This window comes from Artemia sp. Qi Xiang Cuo, chromosome 17, assembly GCF_049724085.1.
Source record: "Artemia sp. Qi Xiang Cuo chromosome 17, ASM4972408v1, whole genome shotgun sequence".
NCBI lineage: Eukaryota > Metazoa > Arthropoda > Branchiopoda > Anostraca > Artemiidae > Artemia > Artemia sp. Qi Xiang Cuo.
Window position 1 is genome coordinate 11,960,996 of NC_142810.1, and position 25,511 is coordinate 11,986,506.

Consider the following 25,511-nt stretch of genomic DNA (forward strand, 5'->3'; position numbering starts at 1 on the left):
GGAGAAAATTTTCAATATTTAACAACATACACCCTTTTAAAAATCTGGATACAAATAGTAGTGCTTAATTTAGTTTCATACCTCCACTAGTTGACCTGATATAGAAAACTTGATACCATTCGGAAAAAAATCTGTTTACTTTCTTTGATAGCTTGGATACACTTACGCTATTTTCATTTGGTTGAATTTTAAGAGCAGAAGTAGCCCCAAAAGTTTGAAGATAATACCCTCAGTCGTTCTTGGGATACAGCTGAATGCCTAATTGGGAATTATCATTAACACAATGTATTTTCATTTAATCTTAAGGCAACATTTAGTTTTTAAACATCATGGGCAAATGGGAGGGTGGGCGTGGGGGGGACTATTTGGCATCCAATCGCTTTTAATTGCTAAAAAAGGCATCAGCCCTTTCTAATTTCAATCGAATGAGTCCTTTTCGAAGTTCCTACGACAACTCCTTCGATACGAAGTCTCCTGGTCTAAAAAAAAAAAAATAATAATAATAATACCTTGTTTCCCAGATCGATCTTTACTATAAAAATGTCGAGCATTCCAATCACTTTCGACAATTAAAAAGTCGTGCCTTTTCAATTTCCAATCGAATGAGCCCTTTTTTAGTTTCTACGACAACGCTTTCTATAAACACCTTATATGTCCCCAGGGCATAACTTACAACCCTGGCCCTGAGCGCTGTGAGGGGGGTTGTCATCTTCAAAGACCTAATTTCCAGAACTTTCAACTACGTTGAACAAAATGGCTATCTCATAATTTTTATTGGATGGGTTTGGGGAAATAGTTGGTGTGAGAGGAGGGTTAGTTGCCCTCCAATCAATTCTGACCATTCAAAATAGCACTAGCCCTTTCAATTTCAAATTAAATGAGCCCTTTTGAAGTTTCTACGACAAAACTTTCTATAAACGCCTTATTTTCCCCCAGGGCAAAACTTAAAACCATTGCCATGGGGGTTGTGGGGGGGGGGAGGGTTGTCATCCACAAACACCTAATTTCCAGAACTTTCAACTACGTAGACAAAAATTGCTATCTCAAAATTTTGATTGTATGTGTTTGGGGAAAAGGTGTGGGCGTGAGAGAAGAATTAGTTGCCCTCCAATCACTTTCGACAATCAAAGATGGCGCTAGCTCTTTCAATTTCAAGTCGAATTAGCTCTTTTTGAAGTTTCTACGACACAGCTTTCAATGAAAACCTTATATGTCACTAAGACATAACGTATAAACCCCCCCCTGACGACTGTGGGGGAGTGTCCTGCTCAAAGGTATAATTTCTAGAACTTTCAACTAAGTTGAACAAAATGGCTATCTAAAAATTTTGATTGGATGTCTTTGGGGAAATGGTGGGCGTGGAAGGGGTGTTAGTTGCCTTCCAATCACTTTCGACTATTAAAAGGGGCACTAGCCATTTCGATTTCCCATCGAATGAGCCCTTTTTGAAGTTTATACGACAACACTTTCTATAAAAACCTTATATACCCCCAGGGTATAACTTAAAACCCTTGCTCTGACGAATGTGGGAGGGTTGTCATCCTCAAAGACCTAATTTCCATGACTTTCAACTACGTTGAACAAAATGGCAATCTAAAAATTTTGATTGGATGGGTTTGGGGAAAAGGCGGGCGCGAGAGGGGGTTAGTTGCCCACCAATGACTTTCGACTATTAAAAAGGGCACTAGCCCTTTGAATTTCCAATCGAATAAACCTTTTTTGAAGTTTCTACGACTACGCTTTCTATAAAAACCATATGCCCCCAGGGCATAACTTACAACCCTCGCCCTGAGGGCTGGGGGGAGTATATTCCTCAAAAACATAATTTCTATCTGGAAATCAACTACGCTGAACAAAATGGCTATCTCAAAATTTTGATTGGATGTGGTTTCGGGAAATGGTGGGCGTGGAAGGGGTTTTACTTGCCTTCCGATCACTTTCGACTATTAAAAAGGACACAAGCCACTCCATTTTCCAATTGAATGAGCCCTTTTCGAAGTTTCTACGACAACTTCTTCGATACAAAGTACCATGGTCTAAAGGAAAAAAAAAATAATATATTGTGCTAACATCGTTCTTATATGCCCCCAGGACATAACTTAAAACCCTTGCCCTGAGGAATGTTGGGGAGTGTTCTCCTCTAAATATAATTTCTATCTGGAAATCAACTACGCTGAACAAAATGGCTATCTCAGAATTTTTATTGGATGTGTTTGGGGAAATGGTGGGCGTGGAAGGGGTGTTAGTTGCCTTCCAATCACTTTCGACAAATTAAAAGGCGCACTAACCTTTCCAATTTCCAATCGAATGAACCCTTTTCTAAGTTTCTATAACAACTCCCCCGATACGAAGTGCCCTGGTATGGAAAAAATAATAATATATTGTGCCAACACCGTTCTTTACTTAGGCAGCGCTATTGTGCTGCCTATGATCAAGAGTAGGACATTAAAAACGTTCAGTTGTTTCTAAATTTCGACTCCTAAGCTTAGAAGTTTTTTTTTGTTTACCTTTTGTTTTTTATTCTTTATAAAATTTATTTTATAAGTATAATTTATTTATTTTATAACTTTTATAATAAATTTATTTTATAACTTTTATACTAAATTTATTTTATAACTTTATATAATTTATTTTCAAATCTAAAGAGGGATTTAGGAGCCAATCGACCTGATCATGCGCGAAGACAGCTGAGATTAAATTCTTATGGTTGCTTGAAACGTGCTTTTTTTGCTTAGGAAGACAGTCGAGAAGTCAATCAAACTTACTTTTAAAAAAACTCACAAGTGAATTAAAATAAAAATCAAACTTAGAAATCAAAAAGGAATTCAGTGCTGTAGAGCGAATGGATTTCAATTACTCCATTTCTGAAGGACAGTCTCATTACCAATATCCTACGGTAATAGCAGTATGCGTTATATGTTTTCAGTAATATTCATGAAATGTCTTAAGATTACAATATCGATGACAAGTCTTGACAAGCTATAATATACAAGTCAATGACAAGTTACAATATCGAAAAAAAAAATATTTACAAGCTCGCAAATTTCAAAATTTTTCACGGAACCAAACGGAGCCAACTGAACCAAAGAACCTTGAGCCCTACTCTGTGGACCACTGCAATACGCCACCTGTCTCTTGCCTACCCAGAACAGAAAGAGCCGTGACTTTCAGTGGCATAAATAAAATGAAAGAAAACTTGGATTGAACTGGGACTTCATATTCCTTATAAGGAACTATAATTGGGACAAAAACAGAACATCGTTGGTATAAAAGCCGTACATCACAACCTATTAAATGGAACTGAATTGTTTTCGAGGAGGGTGACCACAATTCACACATTTTGAAAGATGGTTCTTTTGATCCGCTTCTGGTGGCAGAGAGGATTATATTGATTTTGCAGCGATGGATACAACCCCTCCAAACACTTATAAATTTAGGGAGACGGCAATTGGAGGAGGGTCAGATTAGCAAAAAAATAAAAATAAAAATAGACAAGTTATATGCAAAACGTAAGAAATTAAATAATCAAGGAGGCACACTTGTACCTCTATAAAGAGGCGACCCACCACAATGTTAAGCGATTTCCGGTCCTAGTGGTCTCAGAGAGACAGCGGTAATCGCATTTTGTAGACAAGCTCAAACTAAGAAACGTGCAAAATTTCACCCCCCTCCGACTTTATCTTCATGGGTAAAAGTGGGCCGGAAGTTTCGACCCTCCGATCACAGCCCCCATTTAACGTTGTCCGATTGGGTTGAAATTTAGAGGTTAAGCTTTCCTAGGACCCAGGAGCTTGTCCTCGAAATTTCAACTCAATCCGATCACTCCTTCCCTGTTTTCCAAAAACCAAATATAGCCACTTAAAGTTCAAAAAAAAAAATTTCTTGTTAGCCACGCCTACAGACCACAGTTGGCGACTGATACGGGTGAATGAGGACTCATTAGAAGGAGAAATTAGCCTATTAGGGCCTTTTGATATTTTCAGACCGAAAATAATATCCCCCGAATTTACATTTACGAAAAACCTCGTTTTCCTATAAGAGCCCGCTATAAGCGGGCTCTTTTCGTTTTCCTATAAGAGCCCGCGAAAACGCGGGCTCGTTTTCCTATAAGAGCCCGCAAGCCCGCAAGCCGTCAAATCAGCTAACAGTTAGTCAAGCAATAATAAGTAATAAACTGTACAAAAACGTGCAGAAATTATTTGAAAAAAACTACGTTTTCTAAAGAGTTAAGAGGCTGAGTTACAAGGTCGAACCTTAAAACGTACAGGGATTAGGAGGCACAGTTGGGGGGCTGCCGCCCCCAAACCCCCGCTTTCGCAGCCTTTAAATAAAAAAAATAATTTTAAACTGAAAGTAAGGAGCGACATTAAAACTTAAAACGAACAGAAATTATTCCGTATATGAAAGGCGCTGTGCCCTCCTCAACGCCTCGCTCATTACGCTAAAGTTTGACTTTCTCACAGCTCTTTTTTTTAAACAATAAAAACTTTAGCGTAAAGAGCGAGGCGTTGAGGAGGGCACAGCCCCTTTCATATACGGAATAATTTCTGTTCGTTTTAAGTTTTAATGTCGCTCCTTACTTTCAGTTTAAAATTATTTTTTTTATTTAAAGGCTGCGAAAGCGGGGGATTTGGGGGGCGGCAGCCCCCCAACTGTGCCTCCTAATCCCTGTACATTTTAAGGTTCGACCTTGTAACTCAGCCTCTTTAACTCTTTAGAAAACGTAGTTTTTTTCAAATAATATCCCAAAATTACAACCCTTCAAGGAGAGGGAGGTTGTATAGAAGGCTCAGTTAGCCCCCCACGGGAACAGAAACAGTTATTATATAAAGTGATAATGAACGTTCGCCTTATTTCAGGCTTCTTCGATTGAAAGCCTAAGGCCCCTGAATGCTCTAGCTGGTGGTATGGGTGGAGTATGTTCTCAACCTGTTATACGGAACTGAATTGTTTTCAGGGGGTTAGCATTTTTAAGACCACAACAAACATATTTTTCAAATATTATCCTTTTGACCCATTTCTGGAAGCAGAGGGTTTTTTTTTATCCAGAAGCGACGGTTACAACCCCTTCAGGTATAATTTATAAATTCTAGGTGGGATGACATTGGAAGAGGGCCATATTAGCAAAAAAAAAAAATTAATAGGCAAGTTATATGGAAAATATAAAAAAATAAATGATAAATGATGTGATTTCATGTTAAATGAAATCACAAGACTTCGAGAAGAGGGTGATGGCTTAGAAGTCTCAGTTATCCCCCCCCCACGAGAACAGTGACGATTGTTATATAAAGTGATAATGAATATTTGCCTTATTTCAGGCTTCTTGGATTGGAAGCCTTATGCCCTTGAATGCCCTAATTGGTGGTATGCTTGGAGGAACTTTACTGGACAAATTTGGTAGAAAAAGAGTAATAATGGCAGTAGGATTACCGTACATTTTGTGTAAGTACATAAGCAATTTTTTACATTTTATTCTCTTGGATATTTTATCAAAAAATAGCTGTTTTAATTACAAAATTGTTGTTTTCACTAAAGTACAGTTATGTAAGTATAGTTATGGTTATAGTAACGTATAGTTATAGTAAAGTTAAAGTAAAGTATAGTTATAGTAAAGTATAGTTATAGTTCAATAAAGTGAAGTATACGCTTTCACTAAAGGCCACGAAAATAAATCTGATTGTTTGAACTGTTTTAGTGGAAATTTAAACAACCTTATATAAGTTAAAAATAGGAAAAAATTCAATTTTGAACTAAAAAAGGCGTTCGTATGGAGTCCGCAATTTTTAGTAGTAACGGGCGCTCAATAAAAGGAACGTGGGTAAAAAATCAGCAAAAAAAGGGCTAAAAACCCACGACCCCAAACAGTTAAGAGGGTGCAACTTTACTTTGATGACATAGCTGTCTAAGAATTAACAGACTGTTTATGTTTGAATTTTTACACACGAAAAGCATTGTCAAATTTAACTAGCTTGTTTTGATTGTTTATTTTCAAGGTGGCAACACTGACGAGGATGTGGTATAAAACTTGATAGTTTTGAAACAATCAAAAGGATAATCTTATAGAATATCCGTTTTCAAATATGAATAGACTTAAGATGGGTATTATTTGAAAAAAACTACGTTTTCTAAAGAGTTAAAGAGGCTGAGTTACAAGGTCGAACCTTAAAACGTACAGGGTTTAGGAGGCACAGTTGGGGGGCTGCCGCCCCCCAAGCCTCCCGCTTTCGCAGCCTTTAAATAAAAAAAGGGTTTTAAACTGAAAGTAAGGAGCGACATTAAATCTTAAAACGAACAGAAATTATTCCGTATATGAAAGGGGCTGTGCCCTCCTCAACGCCTCGCTCTTTACGCTGAAGTTTTTATTGTTTAAAAAATAGAGTTTTGACAAAGTTAAACTTTAGCGTAAAGAGCGAGGCGTTGAGGAGGGCAAAGCCCCTTTCATATACGGAATAATTTCTGTTCGTTTTAAGATTTAATGTCGCTCCTTACTTTCAGTTTAAAACACTTTTTTTTATTACAGTTTATTACTTATTATTGCTTGACTAACTGTTAGCTGATTTGACAGCTTGCGGGCTTGCGGGCTCTTCTAGGAAAACGAGCCCGCGTTTTTGGGGGCTCTTATAGGAAAACGATAAGAGCCCGCTTATAGCGGGTTCTTATAGGAAAACAAGGTTTTTCGTAAATGTAAATTCGGGGGATAATTTTTTCGGTCTGAAAATATCAAAAGGCCCTAACAGGTCGAATTCTGCTTCGAATGAGTCCTCATTCACCCGGATCAGTTGCCAACTGTGGTCTGTAGGCGTGGCTAAGAAGAAATTTTTTTTTTTGAACTTTAAGTGGCTATATTTGGTTTTTGGAAAACAGGGAAGGGGTGATCGGATAAAGCTGAAATTTCCAGGATAAGCTCCCGGGACCTAGGACAGCTCAACCTCTAAATTTAAACCCAACCGGACAGCATTGAGGGGGGGCGGTGATCGGAGGGTCGAAACTTCCGGCCCACTTTTACCCTTGAAGATAAAGTCGGAGGAGGATTAAATTTTGCACGTTTCTTAGTTTGAGCTTGGGCTTCAAAATGCGATTACCGCTGTCTCTCTGCGACCGCTAGGACCGAAAATCGCTTAACATTGTGGTGGGTCGCCTCTTTATAGAGGCACAAGTGTGCCTCCTTGATATTGGCACATATTACTTTTATTTTGATGTCCTTGGCATTATACAGATTACAAGTGACATGGTTACGTAACAAGCGAAAGAAGATAGATCTTGAAACTGACTAGCTATTTTTTTTCAAAAATCCTGCATTTATCAATACAAAACAAGGGTATAATAAAAATATTCCTAGCATACACAGTTGCATGCATTGACTTTTTTTTAAGCTTTTTCTTTGTCTGATATGCCAAAAATTTTACTAAACATCTTAAAAAATATGATGCAAAAATTAATAATTTACAATTTAAAAGTTGAATAACAAAATTTAGTAAATAAATCACCTAATTTTAAGTCTGAATTCAGTTTATAAAAACTCTATAAGGAAGAATTGCAAGTTTCAATCCTGAGACAAAAAGAGTGTATAAACTCTGTATAAGTTCAATATTTTTAAAGCAAACTTAATCTGAATTCAGTTTATAAAAACTCTATAAGGAAGAATTGCAAGTTTCAATCCTGAGACAAAAAGAGTGTATAAACTCTGTATAAGTTCAATATTTTTAAAGCAAACTTAATCTGAATTCAGTTTATAAAAACTCTATAAGGAAGAATTGCAAGTTTCAATCCTGAGACAAAAAGAGTGTATAAACTCTGTATAAGTTCAATATTTTTAAGGCAAACTTAAGATTCATTTTAAAGTCAAGATTGTAACATCATAAACTAGTGTACAGAATACAATAATTATTTTAATGGCTATAATTATAGACAGGTAGATTTAAAAGTTTTGAATTTCCTTCGTCAGGTTTTTCTTCAACAATGACTTTTGCTTTGACTTTTATTCTAGGTCAATTTGGTTACTCTTTTCTTTCGTTTAACCCATCTTTAATAGGTTTTATTTCGGCATTTTCTATAGCTTTCCAATTGCCGCTAAGGAGAAATGGGAACAGAATTCCAATTTCTGTTTTGGGAGGTTTCTGATCTATTTCCATGCAGGATTAAAATAGGAGTAAAATAATGTTACGAAAGACGTATCACTTCGGAGTATGAATAACCTACACTGCCCTCCAGTTCTCACTAAAAACCACTGAAAAGAAAAGCAGAATATATAAGTTAGAAATTGAAAAGAATCCAAGGCTTTAAAAATTAAACTTCAGGTGGCACCAGATGGCAAAGATGTGGATCTAAAAACAGCTCCTTTAAATGGCAACTTGACAATTGCTATTGCTCATGATTGCCTTTGCCACAAATATTGTAACTTATCCTAGACAAAAACCGTAAAAAAGATAAGGTTGACGAGTTTACATCATTATACAAGTTCGAAAGTAAAAAGGGTCTAAGTATAAGCCATAAAAAATGAAACCTTAGGTGGCACCAGAGGGCAGGGATGGATCTAAAAGAAGATCGAATTACAACTTGAAAACAGGGACATTTCCATCGTCAAGGTTAAAAGAATTTGAGCGGAATTCTCTTTCATTTCAGTCAATTTTTCAAACTATTGTAGCTGGTGATGATGAAGATACTTCTAGTAATTTTGATATCCCAAAAAATCAATATATATTTATGAATGAGCTGGTAAGGAAAAATGTAAATACAAGTAGGATGTCGTTTTGGACTTGCCGGGGTTGGAGGACTGCGCAGGATGTGATTGAAACTTTTTTGTCGGATTCAGATACAGATATATTAGGCCTATGTGAAACTTTTTTAGATGATTTTTCAATTGAAAATATACATGTAAAAGATTACCAATTTTTTCACATCGGTCGGAAAAGACAAAAACAAGGGGGTCTAGGTGTTTTGATTAAAAATTGCATACCAGCACGTATAAGGATTGATTTTTTGCCAATGAATATTGAAATGATTTTTGAATCTTGCTGAATGTAGTTGTAGTTGAATGCTCTTTTCCAAATAATCGGAAGTTTTTAATTGCAGTTATTTACCGTACTCCGTCATCCAGCCAGATAGAATTTAAAAATCATTTTGAAAGTATGTTGGAAAAATTAGCTAGTCTTAATACTCCTTATTTACTTATGGGTGATTTTAATATTGATTTAATGAAACTCCTATCTGCAGATCAGAATAGAATAGATAGAAATATTTTGCAGTTTTTGGAGGACCCACTATCTTATGGACTAAACCCCGTATGTTTTGTGCCCTCTAGAATAGCTGATACATCATTTTCACTTATTGATAATATTTTTTCACCTTATAGTGCTGTTAATACATTTATTATTCCTGATGATTCATCTGACCACTGTATAATTATGTCTGATTTTCTTATAAATTTCCCGCATAATAAAAAAATCAAACCAAGCGTAGAGATTTTTCACATAAAAATGTGTTAAGGTTAAAAGAAGGGCTTGGTGATGTTGATTGGAGTCCTGTAATTGATGAGAAGGATCCGAACCAATCATTAGATAAATTTTATTATATTATGAATGAAAAGCTTGATCTTTTTTGCCCATATAAGAGCCCGAGAGGAAAGAAACTTACCCCAAAAAAACCTTGGATAAATGAATCACTTTTGAGATCTATTAATGAGAAAAATCGTTTATATAAAATTAGAATAAAATATCCCACGGAAATAAATATCACGCGTTTTAAAAATTATAAGAATATGCTGGTAAGGATCCTTAGAGTAAGTGAAAGACTTTTTTATGAAAAATCTTTTCGAAATTCAGATTCCCCTAGAAAAACTTGGAGTTTGATTAATGATAAAATTGGAAAAAATAAAAAGTTGTTACACCCTGAAGTGTTATTTGATATTAATGGTAAAGAATTTAGAGGACCACAAGCTGTTGCTAAGAAGTTTAGTGAATATTTTGCTAGTATTGGATCATCTGTTGCTTCAGGAGAAGTTGACCTTTCTTCCCCAAGGTCGCATAAAAAATATCTACCGCCCACTGAAGATACGAGCATATTTATGGCCCCGGTTACTTTTGCAGAATTTCAAAAGGTCATTAAGAATTTAAAAAATGGTAATTCATTGGGATATGATGAACTTTCAACTAATTTGCTAAAAAATATTGCAGGTGTAATTTTTGAACCATTGCTTCATATTTTAAATTTATGTATTTTCTCGGGTACATTTTCTAAAAGATGGAAAATTGCACGTGTAATACCATTGCATAAAAAAGGAGATAAATCTGATACAAATAATTATCGTCCTATTGCAATTTTATCACCATTGTCTAAAGTATTGGAAAAAATTTTAAAAGGAAGGATTACTAATTATCTAGATAAAATAAATTTTTTTACCAAATATCAGTTTGGATTTAGGGCAGGCCATTCGACGGAACAAGCAGTTGCAGCTCTTGTATTAGAAATAAATGACTGCTTAGATAGTAATTATCATGTATCTACTGTTTTTTATGATGTTAAAAAAGCATTTGACACTTTAAACCATGAAATTCTTTTTGATAAAATGTAAAATTCCGGTATAAGAGGGAAAGGACTAGATATAATAAGATCATACCTTTATGGACGTAAAATCGTGGTAGATGTTGATGGACATTTGTCTAGTTTAAATGATCTTGAAGATATTGGTGTCCCACAAGGATCGGTATTAGGTCCACTTTTATTTTTGATGTATATTAATGATCTTCCACGATGTTTGCAGGGAAATAATGGTCTTGCAATTTTATTTGCAGATGACACAGCTGTTTCTGTTAAAGCGAAGGATTCATCTACATTGATTCAAAATTTGTTTAACAAATTTTCCAAAATCCAAACTGATATTTGGTAAAAAAATTTGTTTAACACTGTTAGTTCAGTTAATCGATGGTTTGTTTCTAATTATTTAGTACCGAATTTTAAGAAGACTGAATTTATGGTTTTTGGTCATTCAAAACGTGCTACTAAAAAAATTTCATGTCAGGAGCTTCAAGTTGGTGAGCATAAAATACGTAGAGTTCAATCGTATCGTTATTTAGGAGTTTTTATTGATCCCCTTTTGTCATTTCAAACTCATATTGATCATTTAAGGGTGAAACTTTCGCAAAATATTGGGTCTATGTATCGTTTGCAACATGTTTTTCCATTTTCAATTTTAAAAATAATTTATCATTCTTTGATTGCTCCTTATTTAAATTATTGCACAATTATTTATTTAAATACTTTTTGGACGCATATAAAACCCCTACAGATCCTTCAAAATAAAGCCGTGAGAATACTTGGAAATTTTTTACATCGTCCATCAAAACTTAGAGATGCATCGGAAAATGAAACATTATTTCTTTTCTTGAATTTATTAGATCTGAAACATATAAGAGAACTTAATATATCAATATGGCATTTTAAAATACAATATCCTAGTAGTTATTTTTATGAAAAATCTCTGTTGATTCTGCCCCCTCCTTCGGCTCTTAGGTGTTCTGGAACATATCAAATTCCTTTTGTTAATTGTGAAAGATCTAGATTTTCAATTAGGTACCAAATACCATTTATTTCAAATAAATATAGGCTGAAAGATAGAATTCAAATTGAGGCATCATTTCGGCAAATATCAGTTCTAAGGAAGAAAATATTAAAATTATGTATTGACCTGTGATGGTGGAATAGAAATTTTTATTATTATTATTATTAAATTTTTATTATTATTATTATTATTTTTTTGTTTATATTTGTTACCCATGTTGGGATGGCCTTCCGTGCCTCATTTGTCCAGCGTTTGTTTTCTTATGTTTGTTATGTTTTTTGTTTTTTTTTCTTTAACCAGGTTTTTTTTTCTCTCTTTTGTTATGATGAGGAAATGTTTTTTTGTTGTTTTTTTTTTTTTTTTTTTTTTTTTTTACCCAATTTTACGAGCTTTGCTCTCTGTTGGGGGTATACGTTTTTTGTTATGTTATGTTTTGTATTTTATGTTATGTATGGTATACCAGACAAATACAAATACAAAATCTATAGAAGATTCCTTTCAATGAGAACTTGACAACTGCTATTTTTCTGTTTAACTTGGCTTATGATAGCCTTTGTGACAAATATTATAATTTATAAAACCATAAAAAAGAAGAACTTCATGAGTTTACATCATTATACAAGTTAGAAAGTAAAAAGGATCCAAGCCTAAGCCTTAAAAAATGAAACTTTAGGTGGCACCAGAGGGCAGGGATGGATCTATAGAAGATTGAATAGCAACTTGAAAACTGCTATTTCTATATTTAACTTGGCTTATGATAGCCTTTGTGACAAGTATTATAATTTATAAAACCATAAAAAAGAAGAACTTCATGAGTTTACATCATTATACAAGTTAGAAAGTAAAAAGGATCCAAGCCTAAGCCTTAAAAAATGAAACTTTAGGTGGCACCAGAGGGCAGGGATGGATCTATAGAAGATTGAATAGCAACTTGAAAACTGCTATTTCTATATTTAACTTGGCTTATGATAGCCTTTGTGACAAATATTACAATTTATAAAACCATAAAAAAGAAGAACTTCATGAGTTTACATCATTATACAAGTTAGAAAGTAAAAAGGATCCAAGCCTAAGCCTTAAAAAATGAAACTTTAGGTGGCACCACAGGGCAGGGATGGATCTATAGAAGATTGAATAGCAACTTGAAAACTGATATTTCTATATTTGGATTTACTTCGTATTGTCTTTGCCACAATCTTGGAAGGATATATACTGGAACAACATAACGGAAACAAAAATGAGTTTGCCACACTAAATAAAATAACTGAATTATAACGGGAAAAGCGAGTTGTAGGAGTAGCGAAGTACGGATTTTAAAAACTATAATTCTGAAAAATAACTCAATAGTTTATGTGCCAATACTGAATATGTTTCTTCTTAAGTAAAAAAGGAGTTTTTTGTAAGCACATTACGAAAACATGACTCTGGAGTAAGACAAAAAGCCTGACTCCTTAAAGGAGTAAGTCCTTCAAATGGCGTCTTAACAACTACAAATGATGCTTTAACAACAGTAAAAAGATTCCGATCCTCAAAAATTGAAACCTTAGGAGGCACCAGAAGCCATGAGAGAATATCTATTGACGATGCCTTTGAGTAACAACCTAACAACAACTATTTCTCTGTTTAGCTTGGCTTCTTATTGCCTTTGCCTCAAATCTCGGGATGATATATGCTGGACGCAGTATACAAGGATTTTGTGTTGGTGTTACAACCCTTACCCTCCCTATATACCTTGGAGAAACCATTCAGCCGGAAGTCAGAGGAACTCTTGGAATTTTGCCAACAACAATTGGGAACACAGGTAAGCATAACAGCCAAACAAGCTTTAATTATAAACCAGGAAACGATTTAGGAGAGAGGGAAGAGCATTGAACTATGTGCACGAAAAGGAGAAGGAAGGAGGAAGCTCATATTCACTTAAAGCAATCCAAAGGATCCTCCCAACCCAAAAGAAAAAAAAACATGAAAGCAATGGGACAACCCAATTTTGACCTAGAATGCCCTTGTAAACATCCTCTGATGCATCTCCCTTCCCTTAAAAGTAGACCTGTGTGATTTTGCATAAAAACCTACTTTCTTCATTACTTTAGTAGGCGAAGAAGAGCGGTCATCAGAGATGTGGGAACCAGGGAGGCGATTGCCGCCTTTAAAATTTCGAAAAATCATTTTTTTTCTATTTAATTTGAAAAAACGACATTTTTTTTATATTTTTACGGAAAGAAACGGAAAAAGCCACAAAATTATTTCCCCTAAGTTTTGAAAATATATTTTGGCCCTTCCCTCCTTTCTTACATTTTTATGAATTGGCACCACTGATTTGTAACCGTCAAATTGTGTATGCTGGTTGAATTTTATTTGGGGAGAGGAGGGGTAATATATATATTGTCAAGGATGGGTATATATATATATATATTGTCAAGCACAAGCTATTACATTTTAAAGAAGAAATTATTTTTAATTAGCTGAATTTATTTCATTAAACAATATTAAATTTAATATAATTTTTTTCTTCATTTATTTAAACTCATTAATGTAATAATAAATTGGATTCATGCTGTTAATTTTAAATTTCGAAATTAAATTCTAAGAACAAGTTATTCGAACTAAAAAAAAGTTATGAATTTCTAAGGTGTTAACCAATTACTACATTAATACTAAAACTTAAATTTTAGGAGTCAATTTAAGAAATCAAACTTAAGCTGGAAAAATATCATCTTCAAAAATAATGTGAAAGCAAAGTTTAAACACCTTTGTAGAATTTTTGGAAGACAGCCAATAATTTGGCTTTTTTTTCGTCAGAACAAAATTTATAATCATTTATTGCATATAATTTAAAACTGGTCACGTTGTTTACAAAACCAAATGGCAAATGATGTAAGATTGTAATTAAATAAAATAACAAGTTTTTTCAACTTTAAAAAACCTTCTTATTCCAGTTAAACGGTCCTTGTGCTTCAGGATTCGTTCTTGAAGAATTGTGACAAAAATTCAAACCTTAGCGTACAGAGCAAGGGATCAAGGAAGGGTCAGACCCCCACATATACGGAACCATTTCTGTTCGTTTTATGGTTTAATGTTGCTCCTTACTTTAAGCTGAAAAAAATTCTTTTTTTTAAAATTTAATTTATGATCAATATTCATTCACTACCTCGGAATCTGCCTCCTTCCACCATACCCCCCCCCCCCCCAAAAAAAAGAAAAGTTCCTTTCAGGTAAAATCCATCTGGATAGCTCCATGGTTACTGAAAATTCCCCTTGCGAAGTTTCCTGTGGATATTTTCTCCTAGAAAATCCTTCAGTTTCATTTGAAAAAAAAAAAGATTTTTATTTAATTTCTGATGGTTTTTCAAATCAAGCCCAGAATACCCCCCCCCCCCTACCTCTCAAGAAAAATTTTCAACAATAATCCTCCCAATGGAAAGCTTCGTCCGCGGCAAATTCCCCCATGGCGATTTTCTCCCGGGTAAAATCCCCCCCCCCTGTGATACCCCCTTCGAAGAAGATTTTTTCCGGATAACTCCACTAGAACATCTCCACGTGTAAAATTGAGCGCCAAAGAGGAATTAAGACAAATAAAAAGAATTCTGACAAATTCCCCCTGTTTAAAATTTATCCTGGAAAATTGTCACTGGAGTCTCTTCTCCCCACGAAAAATTCTCACCGTAGAAAATGTCACCCCCCCCACCCTCCCCGGAAAATGTCTGTATATTTCTCGATAACAAATACTATGTGAACAACGGGCAAATTTCATAGCTTACAGCCCTTTCCTGAGGGACTGTGAGGAATCGTGTCCCCCCCAGAGACACATTTAGTGTACCTTTCAACCATGCTGGTTGCCCTCCAATCTTTTTCGTCATTTAAAAAGAGCACTAAAGCTTTTAAATTCCGTTTGAGTGAACCCTCTCCCGATCTTCTAGGAGCATTGGTTCGATAGGATCACTCTTGGGGAAAAAACAAACAAATAAACACGCACTTGTAATTTTTCTTCCGGTAAAAAAAAATGAAAATTCTACATTTTTGTAGATAAGAACTTGAAACCTCTACCTCAGGGTTCTCTGATATGCTGAATCTGATGATGCGATTTTCACTAAGATCCCTTGACTGATTGGGGGTGTTGCCTCCTTTCCAAATATAAGGCAAATTTTCTCAGCTTCCTAGCTTATGACGGGTAAAATCAAACTTAATCGATTAAATAAATTTGGAATCGTTAAAAAATTTAATGAATTATTTGTCATCAAAATCCTATTTTTAGAATTTCAGGGACTATTAGGGCGAGTCATTCCTTACTTCTAGTTCGCTGCCAAGAACTGTTTGGTACTGTTGAGGCGCAAACTATCCCCGCATTTGACATTTTACTCAAGGTTTGTTAACTATTTCTTTTAGGAATCCTGATGTGTTATGTGTTTGGATCTTTTATGGACTGGAAAATTATGGCCATAATAGGAGCATGCCTCCCTGTTCCATTTCTGGCTTGCATGTGGTTTGTTCCTGAGACCCCCCGATGGTACTTATCGAAAGGTTAGTCAGGTTTATTCATAAGAGAGCTAAATCCATGCTTCTTTTATATCCATTAAGTGCAGAAGTGGGAAGATGTAGTGCTTGATAATTTTTTAGTATGCTCGAAAAAGTGGAAATAAAATAAAAGGGAGAAACGGTTAATGTTCAGAAAAAAAGAAAATATTGTTGTTTTTCAGGAGGGAGAACTCCGCAATACATTTTTCAAGGATTAAGATCAATTAAAATTACGTTATTCTTAATTAAAGTTAATATTAATTGAAGTTAATTAAAGTTAATTTTAATTGAAGTTAATTAAAATTGCGTTATTTTTCCACTACATTCTTTATTCTTCCCAAAAGAAGACTACTCAAATTTTAGATTCCTCATAAGCATAGCTGGTCAAGGACATGATAATAACAGACACGAAGAAAGAACAAAAGCCTCCCAAACTGGTTGGTTGCCGTGTTGGATTTGGAATCCTTTGTCCAAGGGGCGAGTGTTAAATTCCTGGTGTGGACAGTTATTTTGTTTGGGACGGGGGTTAGTGGCGTGACTCTGTAAGCTCAGCCAGAGTCGACCCAGCTCTAAATGCGCACCAAGAGAAATCTAGGCAAGGTAAGCCGGAAGGGTGTGTGAAAGCACAGGATGGCTAGCCCCCAAACCCCCTATTGCGCTTCCTGGCCGAAGGGGCTTGAAACATAAATCAGCACCGCTAGTTTAGACTTTAAGTGACTGGTGCCATATCATTTACCTCACCTTTTTAACAAAAGAGACTTGATGCCTTGATTTTAAAGAAGCATTATTATCCGTTTTTTCACATTTAGCAAGCGACGTGGGACACCATAGCACTAATGGGACACCATAATCATAAAAAATACCAATTTTTTTTTATAAAGCATGTAGATTATACTCTTGTCAGGATGACCAGAGTAAGAATATACCAACTCCCTCCAAATACGAAACAGTTAATAAAAAAACGGATATTTTTTTCCCTCCCTCCAAATAAAAAACCGATAATATTGCTTCTGACATTTAGTCTTTAGACATATGATTTTCTTTAGTGTTATGGTGCCTCATGTCGCTGACTAAATGTAAAAAAACGGATAATAATGCTTCTTTAAAATATAGGCATGAAACAGTTGGTTGTTTCCTTTTTTTTTTACCAAAGGCTACTCATACTTAGGAAGCTGTTGGGAAGACATAAAATAGCCTCGATTGTCAGCTGATGACCCCTCATTAACTTTCTTTATATTTTCCACAAAATTTTGGATTTTGTAGCAGTTTTGACGAACTCGCGCCCACTTGAAATAAATTTAGTGTATACGGTTATAACCAATAGATGATACTTTGTTTTTTAACATTTGGTTACATTATCAAAAGAAATAATAAAAGAGATATTGACAACTTTGCAAAACAGGCAAAATTAAGAGAAGAAGTCTTAAAACAAAAGAGGTAAAACAGCAGTGTTTCCTTCTCAGTAAAATGTAAGCCTGTCACAAAAGACCTCATATTTCCTTCAGAGCTTATAATTGAACTACACTAGTTAAATTAGCTTATCTCAACTAAGCAATAATTGAGACAATTTGGAAGTTATTCGTTCAAAGAATACTTAATCGTGATGAAAATGATGAAAACAATCAACCTTATCCTAGCCATACACCAGTTACAACAAGGTTATGCATTCTAGCAATGCTGGATCCTTGTAAAAATGAATAAACTGTAAAAATCTTAACCACTTCATACAGGATTGAAGTTGCTCACTCAAACAGTACGGAATCTTTACGAAAAAATGTATAAGACAGAAGAACCTTATCTTAACAACAATGGTCAAGTTAAACAGCATAACAATGCTGAAAACAATGGAAGAACCATATATCAATCCTACAACAATATGGACAAGGGAGGAACGGTTTTATTTGAGAGGAAATGAGGGAGCACTTGCCCCGATCGCAGAAATTTTAAGGGCACAAAAATTCAAACAAATAAGCTAATGGTTATGATCATTTTGTGAGTTTTCAAATTTTATTAATAAAGTAGAGGGTGCAGATACTAAATGAAAATAATTAACAAAATTTATTAATTGATTAATAATTAAAATTAACTAAACAAAAATTAAAATAACTAGAAATAATAAATTTAATTGAAGTTAATTAAAGTTAATTTTAATTGAAGTTAATTAAAATTGCGTTATTCTTCCACTACATTCTTTATTCTTCCCAAAAGAAAACTACTCAAATTTTAGATTCCTCATAAGCATAGCTGGTCAAGGACATGATAATAACAGACACGAAGAAAGAACAAAAGCATCCCAAACTGGTTGGTTGCCGTGCTGGATTTGGAATCCTTTGTCCAAGGGGCGAGTGTTCAATTCCTGGTGTTGACGGTTATAGCTAGGAAGCTTCTCAAGGCATCTCTCTTTACGCTAAAGTTTTTTATTGTTTAAAAAAATAAAGAGCTGTGAGAAAGTCAAACTTAAGCGTAAAGAGCGAGGCGTTGAGGAGGGGACAGGCCCTTTCACATACGGAATAATTTCTGTTCGTTTTAAGTTTTAACGTCATTCCTTACTTTCAGTTAAAAAAAAACTTTTTTTTATTTAATTTTGTAACGTTTTTGAGTTAATACAGGTTTTGATTTTGGCTCACCGTATATGAATAATTAAAACACAATTTGCATATTAATTTTACTTTTATTTGGTTAAATAGCTTTCTCGAAACTTGTTTAATTTTATCTACGAACGTTTTTATTAGTAATAAAAATACGTAACTTACGAATTAACTTACGTAACGAACTTCTATATTCATATATTTTTAATATGTATATTAGGGGGCTCGCCCCCTAGTCAATACCTCGCTCTTTAAGCTAAAGTTCGAATTTTGTTCCAAATATTTGAAAATAGCCTTAATCACAAAGGCCGTTATTTAGAATAAATAGCTCTTATGAAAGTACTAAAAAATCTTTGGCTTAAAGAGCGAGGCATTGACTAGGGGGTGAGCCCAATCTTACACGTAATATTTTCTGTTCGTTTTAAGTTTTGATGTTACTCCTTATTTTCAGTTGGAAAACTTGTTTTTTTTTATATTTAATTTCTGATCTTTTTTTTAATAATGCTGGGAAATCCGGCACCCCCTTCATAGCAATGTCTCTTCCCCCATGAAAACTTCCTTCATGGAAAGATCTTCCCAAATAAACCCGACACCCCCCCTACTACCAGAAAAAATCCCCCCTGAAAATGTATGTATACTTCCTAATAACCAATACTATATGTTAACATTGGGTAAAGTTCATAACTTTCAGCCCTCCCCCTGGGGACTTCGGGGGATTAAGTCATGCTAAAATACATAGTTATCATATTTTCAACCATGCTGAACAAAATGGTTATCTCAAAATTTTGATCAGGTGACTTTGGGAAAAAATGAGCAGGGGAGGGGGCCTAGTTACCCTCCATTTTTTTGGTAACTTAAAAAGGCAATAGAACTTTTAATTCCGTTCCAATGAGTCCTCCTACGATATTCTAGGACCACTGGGTCGATGTGATCACCCCTGGAAAAAAAAAATAAACAAACAAAAAAATAAACATCCGTGATCTTTCTTCTGGCAAAAACTGCTAAATTCCACATTTTTGTAGATATGAGCTTGAAACCTCTACAATAGGGTTCTCTGATACGCTGCATATGATGGTGTGATTTTTATTTAGATTCTATGAAGTTTAGGGTGTGTTTTCCCCTTTTCTTCGAAAATCAGGCAAATTTTCTCATGCTCGTAGCTTTTGATGGGTAAAACTAAACTTAATGAAGGTTATATATTTGAATATACGTAACTGATACGTAACTAAAATCTGATTCTTTTGATGGATCTATTGGTATCAAAAACCCGTTTTCTAGAGTTTCGGTTACCATTGAGCCGGGTCGCTCCTTACTTACAGTTCGTTACCACGAACTGTTTTGATTATTTTTTTCCCCCAGAGGCACTTCATGTGGAAGGGGTCGTCGTAGAAACTTCAAAGGGGGCTCATTCGATTGGAAGGCGAGAGTTCTAGTGCCCTTTTTAATAGTCGAAAGTGATTGGAGGGTAAGTAGCGGCCCCCCCCCCCCCGCACGCCCATCATTCCCCCGAACACATCCAATCAAAATTTTGAGATAGCTATTTTGTTTAGCGTAGTAAATTTCAAGATAGAAAATATGTTTTTGAGGAGGACACTCCCCCACAACCCTCAGGGCAAGGGTTTTAAGTAATGCCCTGGGGGCATATAAGGTTTTTTATAGGTGTTGTCGTAGAAACTTCAAAAAAGGCTCATTCGATTGGACATTCAAAGCGGTAATGCCCTTTTTAATAGTCAATAGTGATTGGAGGGCAACTAGACCCACCCAAGCCCCTTATTTCCCCAAGCACATCCAAACAAGATTTTGAGATAGCCATTTTGTTCAGCGTAGTTGATTTCCAAATAGAAAATATGTTTTTGAGGAGGAAACTCCCCCACAAACCTCAGGGTAAGGGTTTTAAGTTATGCCCTGGGGGCATATAAGGTTTTTTTTATAGGTGTTGACATAGAAACTTCAAAACAGTCTCATTTGATTGTAAATTCAAAGGGCTAGTTCCCTTTTTACTAGTCGAAGGTGATTGGAGGGCAACTAGCCCCCCCCCCGCCCATAATTCCCCCAAACACATCCAATCAAAATTTTGAGATGGCCATTTTGTTCAGCGTAGTTCATTTCCACCTAGAAAATGTTTTTGAGGAGGAAACACCCCCCCAACCCTCAGGACAAGGGTTTTAAGTTATGCCCTGGGGGCATATAAGGTTTTTATAGAAGGCGTTGTCGTAAAAACTTCAAAAAGGCTCATTCAATTGAAAATTTAAAGGGCTAGTTCCCTTTTTAATAGCCGAAAGTGATTGGAGGGCAACTAGCCCCCCCCCCCCCCACGCCCATCATTCCCCCAAGCACATCCAATCAAAATTTTGAGATTGCCATTTTGTTCAGCGTAGTTTATTTCCAGTTAGAAAATATATTTTTGAGGAGGACCCTCCCCCACAACCCTCAGGGCAAGGATTTTGAGTTATGCCCTGCGGGCATATAAGGTTTTTTTTTATAGAGGGCATTGTCGTAGAGACTTCAAAAAAGGCTCATTCGATTGGAAATTCAAAGGGCTAGTGCCCTTTCTAATAGTCGAAAGTGATTGGAGGGCAACTAACCCCCTCTCACGCCCACCTTTTCCCCAAACCCATCCAATCAAACTTTTGAGATAGCCATTTTATTCAACGTAGTTTTAAGTTCTGGTAATTAGGTCTTTGAGGATGGCACCTCACCCACAGCCCTCAGGGCAAGGGTTGTAAGTTATGCCCTGGGGGCATATAAGGTTTTGTATAGACAACGTTGTCGTAGGAACTTCAGAAAGGGCTCATTTGATTGGAAATTTAAATGGCTAGTTCCCTTTTTAATAGTAGAAAGTGATTCTAAGGCAACACCCCTTCCACGTCCACAATTTTCCCAAACACATCCAGTCAAAATTGTGATATAGTCATTTTGTTCAACGTAGTTTAAAGTTCTGGAAATTATATGTTTGAGCAGGATACTCCCTCCACAGTCTTCAGGGACAAGGGTTATAAGTTATGCACTGGAGGCATATATGGTTATTATGGAAGGAATCCTCGTATAAAATTCAGAGAGGGCTCATTTGATTGGATATGGAAAGTTCTTGTTCACTTTTTAAGCGCCAAATAATCTAGGAGGGTAAGCAGCTCCTCCCCCCAAACCCTTTTTTCCCAAATGCATCCAATAAAAATTGTAAGATAGCTATTTTGATAAAAATAGTTCAAAGACCGTATAACAAAAATTCCGGTGTCGACATAACCCACCAGGACCCGGGGGCAGGCGTTGTAAGTTATGCCCTTTGGCCATATGGGTCTTATGGAAGGGATGCTCGAAGGGATTCAAAGAGGGATCATTTGATTGGAAATTGAATGTTCTAGTTCACTTTTTAAGAGTCAAAAGAGATTGGAGGGTACCTAGCTCCCCCCCCACTTCACGCCCTTTTTTACTCAAACCCGTCAGATAAGAACTTTGAGATAGCTTTTTTTTTAAATAATTCAAAGACCATATAACGAAAACTCAGGGGTCAACACAGCCTCCCAAGGACCGAGGGCAGGTGTTGTAAGTTATGCCCTGGGGGAATATATGGTTCTTATTGAAGGAATGCTCGTAAAAAATTCAGAGATGGCTCGTTTGATTGGAAATTGAAAGTTCTAGTTCAGTTTTGTAGAGTCAAAAGATATTGGAGGGCAACTAGCCCCCCTCCACGCCCTTTTTTCCCAAAATGCATCCAATAAAAATTTTGAGATAGCCATTAAGTTAAAAATTGCTCGAAAGTTAGATAACAAAAACTCAGGTGTCGTCACAACTCCCCAGGGCCCGGGGGCAGGTGTTGTAAGTTATCTGCCCCCGGGCATATATTGTTCGTATGAAAGGGTTCCACGTATAAACTTCAGAGAGGACTCATTTGCTTAGGCTCATTTCATTGGAAATTGAAAGTTCTAGTTAAATTTATAAGAGTCAAAAGATATTCGAGGGCAACGAGCCCCCCCCCCCCCACACCCTTTTTCCCCAAGCCCATCCGATAAAGTTTTTATAATAGCCATTTCATTAAAAATAGTTCAAAGGTCAGATAAGAAAAATTCCTGTATCGACGGGACCTGCCAGGGCCCGGAGGCAAGCATTATGAGTAATACTCTAGGGGCATATATAGTTTTTATGGAAAGGATGCTCATATAATTTTCGGAGAGGGCTCATTTGATTGAAAATTGAAAGTCTTGTTCACTTTTTAAGAGTCAAAAGAGATCGGAGGGCAACTAGCCTCCCCCCTCCTCCACACCCTAAATGCATTAGATAAAAATTTTGAGATAGACATTTTGTTAAAAATAGTTCAAGGTTCTGATAACAAAAAACTCCGGTGTCGACACAGCCCCCCAGGGCCCGGGGGTAGGCATCGTAAGTTATGCCCTGGGGGCATAAATGGTTGTTATGGAAGGGATAATCGTATAAACTTCCTAGAGGGCTCATTTGATTGGAAATTGAAAGTTGTAATTCACTTGTTAAGAATCAAAAGTGATTGGCAGCTAGCCTCCCCCCACACTCCATTTGTTTTTCCGAGAGGCACTTCATATAGAAGGGGTCGTCGAATAAACTTCAAAGGGGGCTCATTCGATTGGAAATCGAAAGTTCTAGTGCCCTTTTCAAGAGTCAAAAGTGATCAGAGGGCAACTGCCCCCCCAAGCCCTTTTTCCCAAAATATATCTGATAAAAATTTGAGGTAACCATTTTGTTAAAAATAGTTTAAAGATTATATAAAATAAACTCCTTTACGTATGGTCATTTCGTTAAAAATAGTTCAAAGGTCAGATAAGAAAAACTCCAGTGTTGACACCCTCCCCCCCCAGCGTCGGGGCAGCCGTTGTAAGTATTGCTCTGTGGGCATATATGGTTCTTATGGAAGGTATGCTCGTATAAACTTCAGAGAGGATTTATTTGAATAGAAACTTAAAGCTGTAGTTCATTTTCTTGAAGTGAAAAAAGATCAGAGGGCAGCAAGCCCCTTTAACTCTACCTGCCGCAGGGTGTATCGGATTGACAAGCCCATCTGATAAAAATGTGAGGTGACTAGTGTGTTAAAAATAGTCCAACCATCAGACATTAAAACTCCGGGGTCGACAAAAGCACCCAGGGTCCAGGGACAGGCGTTGTAAGTTATACTCTGTGGATATATACGGTTCTTATAGAAGGGATACTCGTATAAACTTCAGAGAGGGTTAATTTGATTGAAAATAAAAAGTTCTAGTTCACTTATAAAGAGTCAAAAGGGACGGAAGCTTAATCTAGTCCCCACACACCCTTTTTCCCCAAACCCATCCGATAAAAATTTTGAGACAACAATTTTGTTAAAAACAGTTCAAACATCAGATAATAAAAACTCCGAGGTTGACACAAACCCATTTTTTCACTTTGATATTGTTACTTTGATATCACTTTTGATACTTTGATGAATATTTGATGTTTTTTTAAAGTTTGATTTTGAAATACGGAATTTTTAAAAACATAAAATTTTTTCAATCAAAAACTAACTAAAATTAATTAAATACAAATTTCCAAAAAAAAAAGTTTTTCAAAGAAAAGTAAAGGCCATTTTAAACTTAAGCTCAGCAGATACAAATACATTTTAAAATTCAAACTCAAAACGACCAGAAATTACTATTAAAGAATAAATGAAACCCAAAACGAACAGAAATTAAATAAACAATCATAGCAAAAACATACAAAAAGTAATAATATAAATGAATAAATAGATCTTAAAGCGAGTAATACTTAGATTGAATATAAAAATCAAGCTTAAAACGAAAAAAAAAATATTTTGCTATTGAAGTTCAAATGAAACTTAAAACGAACAGAAATTCAATAAACAGTCAATGCAAACAAACATACAATAGATATTAATGTAAATGAATAAATAAATCTTAAAACAAGTGAAACTTAAATTGAATACGCAAATCGAGCTTGAAACGAACAAAAATCACCACAAACAAGAGTTTGGGTATGACCTCCTTCTCTCACTGTAAGAGTTTAAAACCTACTGCGTCATTGGCGCTTTACTAAAAACTATATTCGTCATGACTAGTCTCGGAAAGTAATAACTACAACAAATTGAATATTTGATGCATAATTATATAAATTGTTTAAAGATTCATCAATTCAAGAATTTATCTCACTACAACTGTATTTTAATTTTCAATACTGTAAGAACTGGAAAAGAAAATATTTGTAATATAATCCGTTTTCAGTCAAGTGCCAGTGACGCAGTAGGCTTTTGGTCTTTATTTCCAGTTAGAATAGGAGGCAGTATCCAAACACTTGTTTGTAGAGAAACTATATTCTTCTTTAACAACTTTAAAAAGAGCTAATAAATTAAACTGAATATTTGATGTATGATATTCACTGCTGAAAGCTCATCAGTTCAAAATTTTACTGTAATTTTAATGTTTATTTTAAATACTAAGTACGAAAGAAAATATTTGTAATAAAATTTGTTTTCAGTAAAGCGCCAATGACGCAGTAGGTTTTAGACATTTACAGTCAGAGAAAGAGGTCATATCCAAACTCTTATTTGTGGTGATTTTTGTTCGTTTCAAGCTCGATTCAACTTAATTTTCACTCGTTTTAAGATTTATTTATTAATTTAAATTCATATCTATTGTATGTTTGTTTGCATTGATTGTTTATTTAATTTCTGTTCGTTATTACTTGTTGTATGTTTTTGCTACGATTGTTTATTTAATTTCTGGTCCTTTTGGGATTCCTTTATTATTTAATAGTAATTTTTGGTCGTTTTGAGTTTGAATTTTAAAAGGTATTTGCATCTACTGAGCTTAAGTTTAAAATGGCCTTTACTTTTCTTTGAAAAACTTATTTTTTGG

At 35.3% G+C, this 25,511-nt stretch overlaps 2 protein-coding genes across 2 annotated transcripts in view; one reads left to right on the top strand and one right to left on the bottom strand.

The window, feature by feature from the left end:
- Roc2 (Regulator of cullins 2) overlaps window positions 1-25,511 on the bottom strand; it is a 169,259-nt gene that overhangs the window by 86,311 nt on the left and 57,437 nt on the right. The gene's annotated exons all lie outside the window — the stretch shown is intronic.
- LOC148941894 (trehalose transporter 1-like protein) overlaps window positions 1-25,511 on the top strand; it is a 60,109-nt gene that overhangs the window by 31,828 nt on the left and 2,770 nt on the right. Inside the window, exons 4-6 of the mRNA XM_089103612.1 lie at window positions 5,319-5,442; window positions 13,185-13,358; window positions 15,941-16,075. Coding sequence (XP_088959738.1) covers window positions 5,319-5,442; window positions 13,185-13,358; window positions 15,941-16,075 — 433 coding nt within the window. The remainder of the gene's footprint in view (window positions 1-5,318; window positions 5,443-13,184; window positions 13,359-15,940; window positions 16,076-25,511) is intronic.